Genomic DNA, 14,867 nt, shown 5'->3' with positions numbered 1-14,867 from the left:
AAATAAATAACTGAGACAAACATTTTTTTTAGATCTTTTATGTAATACATGTAGGCTATCTGTATATAAAATCTCCTTTTCTTTCGTCACTTTAAAAATAAATAAAAGCTTGTGTTTTGACTAGTTTAGATTTGATGTTTTGGTTTATAATCTTAATTGTACTATACTGCGGCCCTCGAACAAATTCAGATTCTGAATGCGGCCCTCGAGATAAAAAGTTTGCCCACCCCTGGGCTATAGTCATGTTTCTGAAGAAATGAAAGTCCAACGCTAACTTTTTTGTAGCTGGGTTGCGTATTGCATCTTTTAATATTGCTTTGGATAAAACATAAGCTTATTTAAATTAGCTTTAATTTGATAAAATTGTTCATAGAAGGAAAACATAGCTGGTAGCATGCTGGTTTCAAGTAATGCAAGGAGACATTGAAAAAGTGAAAGGCTGACTAGATTAAGATGCTTCCTCTTTTCTAGTTCCTACCCAGCGCCGGATTAACTATAGTAGCAGATGTAGCAGCTGCTACGGGCCCCGCGCTTCACAAGGCCCCGCGCTTGGCGAGCAAAACATTTTTTTGCAAAAAAATGACAAGCATGGCAAGTAATTTTTGGCTTGCCAAACTGGAATGGCATAGGAGAACATTATAATTGTAGGATTAAATTACTAGTCCCAACGTCTTGTCCCTTCTTAATTATTCCGAACTTAAAAAAACGGTAATTTCTGTTGGAAGCAACTGCCTGTTCGAATGCCACTAGCCCACGATGCTAGTCCTAGTTGTTTGAGGAAACATTCGAGAGAATGGCAACTTCGCGCATTGTGTTGTCACAGGGAAGAATTTAATCGTTTCTTGTGTGAGATTTTAAGGTTAGTTAGAGTGGAGTGCTAAAGAGGCTCTCTGCAACACGATGGTCCGCAAGAGCTGATGCCATTAAGGTTATTAAAGAACGTTTTCCTTTCATAAAGGAGGCACTGGAGAAACTTGCGAATGACCAAAAGCAAAAGGCAGAATGTCGACAGCAGGCAAATGGACTCCTCGAGAAAATGGAGTTGCTCGAAATTGGAATCTTAGTGGTTTTTTGGAATAGCTTACTCGATTGCTTCCAGGCAACTCCAGCCTCTCTTCAAGCAAAACAGCAAAATCTCAACATTGCTTCAGCGTTGTGTGCCTCTTTGGCAGGATCTCTAGGCCTACATACTTTCAGGGAGCAATTCGCTAAGTTTGAGTCAGAGGCGCAGAAGCTGACTCGTGCCGGATTACCGACTAACAAGCACAAGAAGAATTGTCCGAAATCGAAGGCGCGATGAGGATGTAGGCAGCGGCCGTACAGTTCCAGATGCAATGGATAATCAATCACCTAAAGACAGATTCCGGGTGGTAGTTTTCCTTGCAGTATATTGGACAGCCTACAATCTGCGCTGGAGCAACGTCGCAAGGCATACACCCAATTGAACATACGGTTTAGTTTTTTGCGAAATCTGCATGACCTAACACCTGCGCAGATCCAAGAAAATGCTGACAAACTTTCCAAAGCATATCCCCAGGATTTGGAAAACGGATTGAAAGATGAACTACCTCAGTTTTCAGAATTCATAAAGCACATTGCTATTGATTGCTCCTCTCCAGAACTCAACTATTTCACTTTGATTTAAGAAAACAATATTGACACCACGTTTCCTAACATTGACAATTTGTTGCGCATTTTTCTATGTATGATCAGTGGTGGATTTCCAGAAGATTAGCTTCCGGAGCGCTAGTTTTTTACTTTCCAAATGCGCTAGGTGCCGTAGAAGAAATTCAGAAATATGTCTTTATAAGACTTTGAAACAACACACTTGATGTATCTAAAACGTTGCTAAAGTAAGTATCATGGTCTATAGATGGTATAGTGTTGTTAAATGCAAATACTCATATTTTAGTGAAACAATAATACAAAAAAATACAAGTTATAGCCTAGAAAAATAAAAGAAAAAAATTGTTTTTAGTTTTTTCCACTTTTGATTTTTCAAGTTATAGCCTACAATTTTTAAGACACTTATCGTACCGTATTCAAAATCATAAATCCTCTGGCGACTTCGGGTCTCAATTGCCGGGTTACGTCCATGGCGTAATCAGGATGCAACATAGCCTACTTCGCTGGAAAATTTCTCAGTGGAAGACGGATCATTCGTATAAAGAGTAAACTTGAAACAGTTACAGTGTGTAGAGAAGCACGGTCAGATGTCAGTATGAGGTTCATTTGTGAAAATCCGCGCTCACACTCGCTCGATGAAATTGGAAGAGATTATAGTGACGTTATCAAATTTTGAAGACTCTGGGATCTTCTTTTCGTAGTTATAGCCTATATTCACGAAGTCCTCTCACAGCAGCTTCGCGTTCATCTAAGCGCAATCTCTTTGCCACTTCAATGATTTCGTTTTCTCTGTGTGTCATTACTGTGTCCTCTGGCCAAATAGTTGAATCAAGTATTTTTCAGCTGTTAATAAATGACAAGTCTGTTGAATTCAACAAGCGATCTTGGATGGAATTTCCTAAGTGTTATAATTTACACCCTTCTCTGTTGGGTGGAAAATATCACCCTTTGGTAGGGTGGAAATGACCATCTTTCCCAATAGACTATGGGGTGGGAATGAAAAAGTAGAAGTGGAATTTTTAGACCACCCCTAGAAGTGGTTAAAACTACACTTTTTGATTTACAGTGTAGAAGATGCGGGGATTGATTAGCGGGCTATTTCTGCAATTGTTTACATGTAATTCTACACCTTTGAACTCTAAGTTTTCTTCAGCATCCTTAGCAATGCCATAATGTCGTCCGGGTTCGTTCCTTCGTGTTTCAAATAATTTTGCAAGATTATTAATTTTGTTATCTGCATCTCAAATAGTAGCCTACATGCTCTGTTTTACAGTTCAAGGCTTTGGCTATTTCGGATAATTATTGCGAGTATTCGTACATCAAAGCCAAGTCCAACAAGAAATCCGTGGATGTTATCTTCGACAAGGGTCCTTGATATTTCACACGTTCCCGAGAATCTCTTGTGTCGCTAATAGCTTCCTTTTTGAAAAATTTGACAAGTGCTGGAAAATCATTCCAAACGGCACTAACTGCGCCGAAACTCGAGGCTACCCAACGTGTGTCCAGTAGGCATACCCTTCCGATTTTCAACAACTGCACTTCAACAGCCGCTGCACATTCACCCAATTTCCTCCTATTGTTAGGAGAAGCGTGGTAAAGGTTATTAAAGGCTATAGCGTTTGTCCATAAAAGATCGAAATCGATTCAAATTACTGACTGATTTTACAGCATGACGACCGATAGTTCCAATCTATGGTTGCACAATACCACACCACAATGTCTGGAAATTAATCACGAAGCCATTTTGCTACACCACTATTGCGACCTATCATCACAGCCGCGCCATCACATACAACACCAATCAAACAAGAAGATAAAAATGTTGTAGACATGCCATATGAATTTGGGCAGCTCTTCAGGGAATCATAGATGCTATTCGCCGTAAGAATAGCGAACTCAACAAGACAAATACGGTACATTTACAGGTTCGCTTCCGTCAAGACTAGTACGAAGATATATTATCAGAGTGAATACCCGATTTAACGTGTTCGACTCATCAAGAATTATGGATATACTTTTACTGAACAGGGCAAAGCATAATAAGAGTATAAAATATTTGAGCTTCCGGAACGCCGTTCCGGAGAAGTCAATTTTTTGATTGAGCTTCCGGAGCGGCGCTCCGGCTGAAATCCAGCCCTGTGTATGATGGTAACTAAAACTGGAGAGAAATCATTTTCAAAATTGAAGTTGATCAAAAACTATCTGCTAAACACAATGGGCAAGAGCGGCTACACTATGTAACTCTTTTGAATATTGAAAATGACATTCTGAAGTCACTGAACTCATCTGAAATAATTGCCAAATTTGCAGAGATCAAAATGCGTCGAAAAGACCTTTGAATGATATTGTTGAAGTTCTATATTTCTCCTTGCAAATAAAACATTACATTAGACTTTTGTTATTTTTGTTGTTGTAGAATGTAGATCAAATCTATAAAATATTCAATTACTTCCCGAGTATTATCTGTACATTAAATCAATCTGCTACAGGCCCCGCACTTTGTTAATCCGGCACTGTTCCTACCCATGAGTTTACTTTCCAAAAAAATCTCACTTCTGATAGGACTAAACTACACCCCATTAGTGTGCTATGCCAAGGGAGTTATTAATTTTTAGAAAAAATATTCAGGCAACCAACACATTCTTTCCGTTATGCTTACACCTATGGTGCATGGCTCAATTACTCGCGATTTGACCTTGGGCTACTACTTTTGCCAGTCATTCAAAATATAATTTAAATAGGCCAAATAAAATTAATAATTTCAATGCGACGACTTCTTTAGGTACCTTTGTGTTGTGGATTTCGATCTAAATTTGTCAGAACGCGTCTGATGATCTTTTCGAAGAAGCAATTTATTCATCTTTTGCTTTTTTTCATAGGCTTGATGACGTTCTTTCAGCAATGCGGTACACAAAATTACGCAAATAATAGAAAGATAAAAACATAAATTCATACACGTAAACGAAAGGTTTTTTCACGAAAAACTTCGCCATAATGCTCGACATCAAAAGTACAAAAATTAAACAACGATTTATGCCTTTACAAATTCCTCTAAAATTATTATGCGGTATGGCTATGGCAGTCCTTTTAAAAGTTTACAATGTACCATTGAATTATCCCTTCCCAGTCATTTTCCCAAATCTTTTCTGGTGAAAACGTCATTACGAAACAGGAGATTCGCAGTTGCAATAAAAGATTTAGATTCACTCAACATCCCGAGGGGGTATTCATTCACCTGACGATCGAATGATAAGGAAAAAGCAAGAAAACGGGGAAACACCAAACATTTAATTTGCTGTAGAATAAAAGAAAAGTCCCCTTGAAGCACTTGATCAGCATATAGCTCCTTTATCATTCACTGAGTTATATTTGCTCAGTAAAAGTTTTTTAACCTTTTGCGAAAAAATGGTGATAAAAATTACAGCTTATCCACTTTTCAATTACGATGTTGAATACAAGAACATTTAAAATAAGCAATAAAAGCAGAGTGCAGCATTCGATTAATCAGACAGAAAAATTAACCAAGTTGTTTGTTTTGGTTGTTCAATTTAATTAAAACTTCATACGCTGACTGCTTTAAAGTTCTAGGCTTGCATTCTTCTTCTACCCAATTAATGATACCATGCGAAAACTTTTGAAAGCTGTCTGTTGAAACTGTAGAATTAAATGACACAAACAACTTCTCCATCAGTTGTTGAAAGACGGCAAATTTGGCTTCCTCCGAAACCTTGCCATCAGAACTGTTTTCTTTCGCTTGCTGTTTAACAATTTGTTCATAGTTGCTCTTCACAATCGCCAAAGCAGCCTTTTCTTTTTGAAGCTTGATTAATTCCTCCGTTTGTTTTTTCTTTTGCTGCTGCAAATATTCCATGTACGACAGGCCTTTCTGCAGAATCACAGCCTTACTGGGTCGTTGTGTGCCTATGTTGTCGCTCGGTTGCACCAGGTTGGGTAGGATAGCTTGGAGATCATCATACCTGAAAAATATTTTACTAATGAAATAATCAACATATGGAATGTGTTAGTGTGAGATCAGTGCCATGAACAAAGTGCATTTTTATGAAAACAGTTATGAGTTTAGTTTATTCCCAGTTTCACGCATTGAAACCAAACCTATTGTCTTCCAAAATAGGTTATCCAACACAGTGAACATGTAAAAATAGAAAAAAGTAAGTTACAATCACCATGGTTAGCAACTTTATTTAGCAAGAGACAGGTTTACAAGAAAATGTTTTGCTTTAAATACTAGAATTGCAAAACAAAATGAGATCCCCATAACTTTTTAGTAGCTCAAATTGCCTAGAAGTGTTTTTTTTTTGTAAGTTTTAGGCTAGAACTACTCTTTTAAGTGACCTATCTCTATCAGCAAAACATAGTCATGTACTCATGTTATGAATAAAAGTATTTAACAATTCCAATTACCGAGGTCTAAATCACATTTTGCAGCAAAACAACAACAAATCAATGTGTTTATCAAAGGTTTGTAGAAGGAAGCCAACTAAAATAGTCGAAATATATTTTTTTGCCATATCCAGGCTTATGCCTGGTGGTTGAAGATATATATAAAGTGGAAGAAAAGACAAGGAAGCCGATTTTCATGTCTACCTTCAGGCATGTCTTTGAGTGTCTTGCTCAAGACACAGCCGCATGCTGGTGGTGTCGAACTGGCACCCTTTCGAGAGTCATATCAGGGCTCTTTCCACTCAGCTATGCAGCCGACGAAGTTTAACCAACATGGCATAACTTAGACTATTAGAGTTTTCTAGCAACAACTCCAGTCCTCGACTTAACGACATTCGAATTATTCAATCTAACTGACTCCATTTTTTGAATGTTCAATTGTTTCAGCAGGCTTAAAACACACACTAGTTTTGTAGTTTGTTCAATAGCTGTTCAGATCATATCAAAATAAACTGATATGATATATAAAGAATTACTCTGCAAATCAAACATGTGTTTAAAACTTTCTAAAAAAAGTGAACACCCAAAAACATGGTCACCGTACGCCACCATGCCCAAATGATGAATTGGCATAATGACACTTGATCCGAATGTGGTGGGTTAGTGTTTGCTGTCTGTATCATTATATTATACGGTACTTAAATTGAAATCTGTATCATGAATTGGTAACACCACACACACACATTTCAACATAAGGCGTGTGGATGCACGATCTACAGTCGTCCTCTTCTTGAGTACCTCCAAAAACTTTCTGTTCCATCTGAGCTCATTTTCAGAGTCATTTCATCAAAATGATGAGTTAGCCTTCCTCACACAAAAACAGTAATTTTCCTTTTTGCTATGTAACCGCAAAGTGCAAATCTTTATTGCTGAAATGCTGTGCATGGTTTAAACAGGATTTTATGAAGTGTAACAATACTTCTTAATACATACACCCTTCCAGTTTTCTTGCTGATTTTTTTTAGAAGTATATACACTTTTTTTTACTTGTCATAATAGTCTAAGTCTAACTGAAAGTATATAGCAAGGACAAGGTATTAAATTAACTGTAAGAAGCCAGTAATTATTGGGATGTGGGAACCACAACATTCAAGCGCAGTCAGTGGAACGTAAGCCAGGTTGGAGGTTCACTTACTTTATGGCATGATTATTTAAGCTCTAATCTGATTTATGTGTGTTTTATTGGGTGCATAAGGATGTCTTCCTGGCATGCAACTCAAACGCATCTGTTTAAATTCCGTTTTATAACTTTATTTGGTAACTAATGACATCTGTTTATTGAAGTGTTGTACAGTGTACTCTTCTAGGTTAGGGTTAGAGTAAATGATAAGTATTAAAAAAAAGAATGGCCCCCAGTCCCCGGCAGCCCTTAAATGGGCAGGGGGTGCAAAAAATCTCCGGGTTGTCTGACATTGCTATCAAAATTCAGAGGTACGACTGGGAAGTCTAAATGCAGGAAGCTTGCGTTGTAGAGGTACTGAGGTGAGTGAAGAACTGAGAATGAGGAAGGTAGGTGTTTGCTGTTTACATGAAGTCCAATGGAGGAACAAAGGAGCCAGGTTTTTGGGTGTCAAAGGAAGGAGATACAAGCTGTGGTGGTCGGGTAATGATATTGGGATCGGAAGAGTCGGGATTTTGGTGAAAGAAGAGCTATGTGAAAATGTTGTTGAGGTTCGTAGACAGAGTGACAAAATACTGGCGATAGTGATGGTGGTCGAGCATGTAGTAATAAGAGTAATCTGTGCTTATGCACCACAAAGTGGAAGATCCGATGCAGAAAAAGAAAGATTTTATGACAAAATAGCCGATGAATGAAGTTCAAGAAGTGATCAGGAAATTGTATTGGGTCTTGGGGACTTTAATGGGCACGTTGGCAAACAAATTGATGGGTTTGAAGGTGTACATGGAGGGTTTGGCGTGGGGGAAAGGAATCGCAATGGAAGGCGACTACTTGAGTTTTGTGACGAAAAGGACCTGTGTGGTGCGAATACCTGGTTTAAGAAAGAGGAAGGAACAAAAGTAACTTTCAATGCAGGTGGCAATGAAACTGAAATTGACTTTGCGTTGGTATGCAGGAAAAACAGAAAACTGATCAAAGATGTGAAAGCGATACCATGCGAACTTCAGCATAGATTGGTGGTTGTCGACTTGGACAAGAAAGGTCTGAAGAAAACTTTAAATAAAAAAAGGGTGATCAAAAGAAAAGTTTGGAAGTTAGAAGATCCCGACTCAAGAGAAAGGTTTAAAAAGAGAGTTGAAAGCCTTGTTCACAACGATGTGACTGATCTATGGGGATCCTTCAAGAATGGAATTCTGCAAGCTTGCGATGAAGTTTGTGGGAAAACAAAAGGAAGGATGGATCGAGGAGATACGTGGTGGTGGAATGAAGAGGTGAGGGAAGTAATTGGGGAGAAAAAAGTCGCATACAAGGATTGGTGCAGAAATAGATCAGAAGAAACTAAGCTCAAGTACAAGCAATTAAAAAATCGGACAAAGAGAATAGTTGCAAAAGTTATGAAGCAAGAAGCTGAGCAGGAATTGACCAAATTAAAAAACAGTCCCAACGAAGTACCGTATATAAGTTTACGAAGGTTCTGAAGCGGGATGGGAAAGATGTGGATGGTGGACGATGTATTAAAGGAAGGGATGGAAAACTTGGTTTCAGTGAGAAAGATCGTGGAAGAATTTGGAAAGAACATATGGAATTGATAATGAACGAGGAAAACGATTGGGATCAAAAAGTGGAAGCCGACGTGGTAGCAGGTCCATTAAAGAGAGTAACTCGAGAGGAGGTGACGCAAGCAATGAAGAAAATGAAATCGGGGAAGGCTCCTGGACTATCTGAAGTCACTGTGGCAATGATACGTGCAAGTGGAGAGACAGGACTGAAAGCAATGCAGGAAATCAGCCAACGTGTGTTAGATGGAAAAGAAATGCCAAATGAATGGAAGACGAGCGTGGTAATACCCATCTTCAAGGGAAAGGGTGATGCATTCGATTGTGGGTCATATAGGGGAATAAAACTGTTGGAGCATGCAATGAAGATAGTGGAAAGGGTGTAGGAGAATAGAATAAGATCTGTGGTAAAGCTGGACGAGATGCAGTGTGGATTTATGCCTGGGAAGGGAACGACAGATGCTATTTTTATTTTGAGAAGGTTGCAAGAGGAATATCGGGACAAGGGAAAGAACTTGTACATGTGCTTCGTGGACATGGAAAAGGCGTTTGATAGAGTTCCAAGAAGAGTGATGGAATGGGCAATGAGAAAGAAAGAAGTACCAGAGGCACTTGTGCAAGCAACAATGAGTCTGTATGACGGTGCAAGGACAAGAGTTCGAGTTGGATCTGCCCTCTCAGACAAGTTTTCGATGAAGGTGGGTGTACACCAGGGTTCTGTCCTCTCTCCTCTAATTTTTGCCATTGTGATTGATGTGATTACCGAATGTGTACGAGAAGATTCATTGATGGAGATACTATACGCGGATGATTTGGTTTTGTTGAGTGACACAATGGAAGACCTGAAAGAGAAATTTGAGATGTGGAAGGAGTCGCTTCAATGCAAAGGTATGCGTGTGAACATCAAAAAGACAAAGGTCGTAATAAGTGGAACGGAAGGGGAAATCACAATGAGCAAAATTGACCCATGTGGTGTATGTGGAAGAAGAGTGATGGCAAATTCTGTTAAGTGTACAAAATGCAGGAAGTGGGTGCATGGGAGATGCGCAAAGATGAAAAGAGAGACATGCAGATCCGGAGATGATTTTGAATGTGAAAGATGCAGGAAGATTGAAGAAGGAATGGTTGGTCCTGTTGAAAAGCTGAATGACGAAGTTGAATCCGTGAATGCCTTTTGCTATCTAGGAGATACACTGAATGCAAGTGGTGGTTGGGAAGCAGCAGTGACTGCAAGAGTAAGGTTTGGTTGGGTGAAATTCAGAGAGTGTCGAGAGTTGTTATGTGGTAGAAGATTTCCGTTGAAAATGAGAGGAAGAATTTATACTAGTTGTGTGAGATCTGCAATGCTGTACGGAAGTGAGACATGGTGCTTACGGGAAAACGAATTGGCAATTTTAAGAAGAACTGAGAGAGCGATGGTGAGAGCAATGTGTGGTGTGAAGCTGATGGACAAAAGGAATACTGAAGAACTTATGAACTTGCTTGGGTTGAATGAAAATGTTGATAAGTTGGCAAAAGCGAATGGAGTAAGGTGGTATGAACATGTTTTGAGAAGGGATGAAGATAATGTTTTGAGAAAAGCGCTGGAGTTGCGAGTGGAGGGTCGTAGAAAACAAGGAAGACCCAAGAAAACGTGGAAAAGGCAAGTTGAGGAAGAAAGCAGCAAGGTGGGGTTAACAAGAGAGGACGCGTTAGACAGATCGATGTGAAGGCAGGGTGTGAAGGCGATTGCGGCATTTGGAGGTAAAAACGGCCACCCTCGGTAACGGGGACATCACCGGATTAAAACTGGACTACTACTACACTACTTATTGGTATAATTTGTTGATTAAAAAGAGTACTGAAAATAACACACAGTATTTAAAAAAAGATATACAAACGAATTTATTTTCACACGAGTCAGTCAATTATAAACATGTCTATGAAGTCAGTTCAATCATAAACATGTTTACGACTAAACTGACTTGTATGAAAATAAATTCGTTTATATTATTTACAAGACATGTAACCGAGTCGTTCATATCAAGCATGGTTGTGGGTTTGCAACCTGTCAGAAAATATTTCAGTTTCTTGATTTAAAAAACGATTGGTTAAATATATTACTGTAGTAAACAAGATGCACATCATTTAGGCATAATGACCAAGAAATGGTGTTATTCTTGAAAACAATGTCATAAAGACTTTCTTTGCAGTGATTGAGGCTGAAATCAAGCAATAGACAAATGACACAGCCTTCCATATTTACATTTAAAAGCAGTCCATTTGAACATTCAAATATGGCACGCCTGGTACGGTACCGGTAGTTGTTAAGTAGTGCTACTGAAAAGCAATTATTATCATTCAATTCCAACATTAGTTACCATATGTATATGGCATGCCTTTATCTCTCAGTTGTATGCTGCTGAATGTTATAAACTAAAGGTCGCAGATATGAGTGAAATGGTTGCTAGGATTTAGTTTAACTATGACATACCAACAGGCTTGTCTAGTTAAACATACCACAGGCTTGTTTATCGACCACTTGGTCGAATTTTCAACTTTTGTATGGGATTCTAAATGGCATTAATTAGCTGCATTAGCACATTAAGGCATGCTAGTTTTCTTTACCCAATGGCCTCCCCTTGGACTGTCAGTAGGTGTTAAACATGTAAAACTTTGCATTTGGAATATGTGCTGTGTCACACTTAGCACAAAACATACCATATCATATGTTGTTTGATACTGAAAATGATAACTTGCAGGCAGATGACATATGCGTGTTTTTCTTAAGTAGGCTATAAAAAGAAAGCCATATGCAAAAACTATAGTACATCAAAAATGTTGTCAAAGACAGACTGGTGCTTTATAAATAAAATAAATGCCAATAAAAGACAAACATATGATAACATGTTACCCTTTTCTTATTGCATCCCTTCTCTTTTTCTCTGCTTGTGTGTGGGCTTCCCTCCTTCTTTCTTTATAAGATTGCAGTTTCTCGCTTCCATCCTCATCTTCTTCATCTGTGTTTGGGACAGATGAAGCTGCACTGGAAGGATTTGATATCTGGAGAAGACCTGGCTGTGCAGCCATGTCAAGATCCAGCACTATGGAAGAATCACTGAGCTCAAAGCTATTCCTATCAGACATTCTGGAGAACAAACAATATAGTCAAGTGGGGCAAACAAATGCAAAATTTACAAACTGTTGATTTTCTTGCTGAAAAATGGGCCAAAAAGTCAAAATTTACCCTCTATTGATCAACATTGATATTCCATTGATCCAAAAAGTTGGAGCATTATGTTTATTTTTTTTATTTTTATCCAATATTTTGTGTTGTTTTTCTCCCCAGTGTTTGGGGCAATAAAAACCATGCACTGGGTAGGGAAACAAAACAAGCAATTTTGACAGCAAATTTTGTTTGTTAAAAGCAACACAAAGCAGGTCTGCTACTATTCGGTGAGTCCGATTCGGTGAGTTCCTAACCTCTAACCCTAAAACGGCAATGATAATTCGGCTACGGTACCCGATAATTTAAAAAAAAAAATTGAAAAAATCCCTCGTTTAAGGGATCGGACTCACCGAAATGGGCCATTCCGACACAAAGCAGAAGAAATAGCTATATATACAGATGAGGATGAAACTGTAACATCTTGTGCAAACAAAGAAGTTTATGCATTTTATGAAGTCCATATTTGCTTAGGAACACAAACTTTTCTTTTACTTCCTCTTCTTCAGCAAAACAAAAATATGATTTTGCACGTTCGCTAGCAGTTGACACTGCAATTGAAGGGCCCCGAAAACAATTTTCGTTGATGATAACTATGTCCTCCTTTGTTGGTCAGTCCCAATGCAGTGCATCTTCTGAAGTTGATTCCGTGTGCAAAACTGAAATTCAGCTTGCTCAATTTTTCCATCAACCTCGTCTTTAAAGACCTTCAGAAGTCTTCCCCAATAGTATGTTCTTGGCTTCTTCCAAAACACTGCAAAGTACTTTCCAACTTGCTTTTTGTTTATTTCCGATTTAATTGTTCTTTTTTCTTTCGTCTGTTCATTTACACTTTCTTCAGTTAATCTCTTCTCTCTTCCTCTACATCTTCCATCCGACAACTTTGTCTTCTCTTGTTTCATCATTCATTTCTTCAGATTCATCGTCAGACTCTTCTACCATTTCATTCTCTGTATCTACTCTCCTCGTGTCTTCATCCATTTGTCTTAGAAATTTATCGCTTTGTCCTTCTTTCTATTTTTTCCAAGTTCTCCAGATCCAGTAAATGTATTTCTTTATCTTCATCTTCTTTCCTTTTCCTTCTCCCAACTTTTCTCTTTTTTGCAATTGTTCCATTTACTTCAAAGTTTCCAACTTGCTTTTTATATTTTTCATTTGTTAAAATGCAGGCCTCGAAATTCACGGCGGACACGGCGGTCATGTCCGCCGTCACAGCATGTGATGTCCGCGGGAAGTACCATTTAGATCGGTCATATTTGTCCGCCGAGAAATAGCGGTAGAAATCGTCATTGCATAGCACGAACAATTGTTGCGAATATATAATTTCCCACGCATTCTAGCGCGCATCTAGAAAATGTTAATACTGTATCCCTTAGCTTCCATTCAAGCAGGAAAACTTTCGATTTTTATGTTGCTTCAACGATTGGTGACATTGAATCAGCGTAACAAAGGTGAATTATTCGCTAAGAACCGATGGGAGTACTGGTACTTTTACAGTAATCACACGCAACTTAGTTCAAGTCTTACGTCACATTGTCTGGCTTTGATCTCCGAGTAATATTGATAAGGCAAGGTTGGTTACAAAATTAGATAATACAAGTAGGCTATTACAGCAAGATGCAGCAAAATTTGTTTAGTTTTGGTATTACAGTAAGAAAAGGCCCAGGGAAAATTCACTTTCGCCAGTGGCGTAGCCAAGGGGGGGTTTTGGGGGTTGCAACCCCCCCCCCTTTTGGCACGCGTGTGACGTCACGATATTGAGAATGATGCTTTCAGTCTAAAAAAAAATTGCCTAATTTTATACAAAACTGCATGAAAAGAGCGAGTTTTGCCAAAACCAAACATTCAAACATCTCAGCCAGGAATTAGCAACAAGAAAACATAGCTTTATTTCCGAAAAAAGCCGAAGAAAACATGATCTTATCCTTTTGCTATGCCACCGGACAGCACCATTTTACAGCAATATTCATACCCACATTTTTGTTGAAAATGCTCTCAGAATGCACCAAATTCAAAGTAATTTTTCAAATTTTTCTGGGGGAGACCCCCCAGACCCCCCGCCGTTGGGTCGTCAAAACCCCCCCCTTTCTGAATTCCTGGCTACGCTACTGATTTTCGCTCATATGACTCGCAAAAATAAACCTAAACAAAAAAGCCTAGTGAAACTTTGCACAACAGAAAATAGTAGCGTAAGTGTAGAAGTTTTTCAAGTCGTGTCCAGAGCATTGTGACGCAAGAAGCCACACGGCCTCGTTCGGTGGAAGTTAATTAGTTATGCGGCGTATTAAGCAGCTACGCGGCGCTTTGGCTCTTCAAGCGCACGTCGTTGGTCTGATAAAAGCTTTTCAGAGTCAGTGACTTCACTGAAATTTTAAAAAGCCTTCTAAACTGTAGCTATAGTTCTCAAATGGCGAAGAATTATCAAGATAAAGTGATTAAGCGTGACGATCGACGCTAAAACTGGTGTGTCCGCCGTGAGACTTAATTTGTCCGCCGAGATAGCTGCTCTGACCGGACACGTTTGTCCGCCGTCAACAAAAACTAATTTCGAGGCCTGAAATGGTTCCATTAATCCTCAGTTTTTTGCTTTTTCTCTTCTTGTCATTTGCTTGTCGTCCCCTTGATTTTAACACACTTTTTATCAAAACCGATTCATCTTTTGGCACAAGTCGCATTTCATACTTCATCCCTTTGGGAGTGTGAAGTTGCAACTCATTGAAGATGTCCTTTGTTCTTCTGATCCGTGATTGTACTGTGGTGTTCGTCGATGGTGTGGAAACAGCTTGAATGTTGCAGATTGATGAGGTGGATGGCACTTCTTCCACATTACTCGACTATTTAGTTTTCTGTGGACTGGCTTTTTCCACAATTGGATTGCCTTTTTCATCTTTTGGAGAAT

General features: G+C 38.8%; 1 protein-coding gene across 1 annotated transcript; it reads right to left on the bottom strand.

Annotated features, from left to right (window-relative positions):
• Positions 1-4,454: 4,454 nt before the first annotated feature.
• LOC145787387 (max-like protein X) lies at positions 4,455-13,786 on the bottom strand. Its single transcript, XM_082599125.1, has 2 exons — positions 11,657-13,786; positions 4,455-5,603 (listed from the first exon to the last, which is right to left on the bottom strand). Exons 1-2 carry the CDS (start codon positions 11,887-11,889, stop codon positions 5,144-5,146), a joined length of 693 nt encoding a protein of 230 aa, XP_082455251.1. The 5' UTR covers positions 11,890-13,786; the 3' UTR covers positions 4,455-5,143.
• Positions 13,787-14,867: the final 1,081 nt, after the last annotated feature.

This window comes from Aplidium turbinatum, chromosome 18 (genome assembly GCF_918807975.1).
Source record: "Aplidium turbinatum chromosome 18, kaAplTurb1.1, whole genome shotgun sequence".
In the NCBI taxonomy this organism is placed as follows: Eukaryota; Metazoa; Chordata; class Ascidiacea; order Aplousobranchia; family Polyclinidae; genus Aplidium; species Aplidium turbinatum.
The sequence above is the reverse complement of the archived record's forward strand: the minus strand, read 5'-3'. Positions and strand labels throughout refer to the sequence as shown.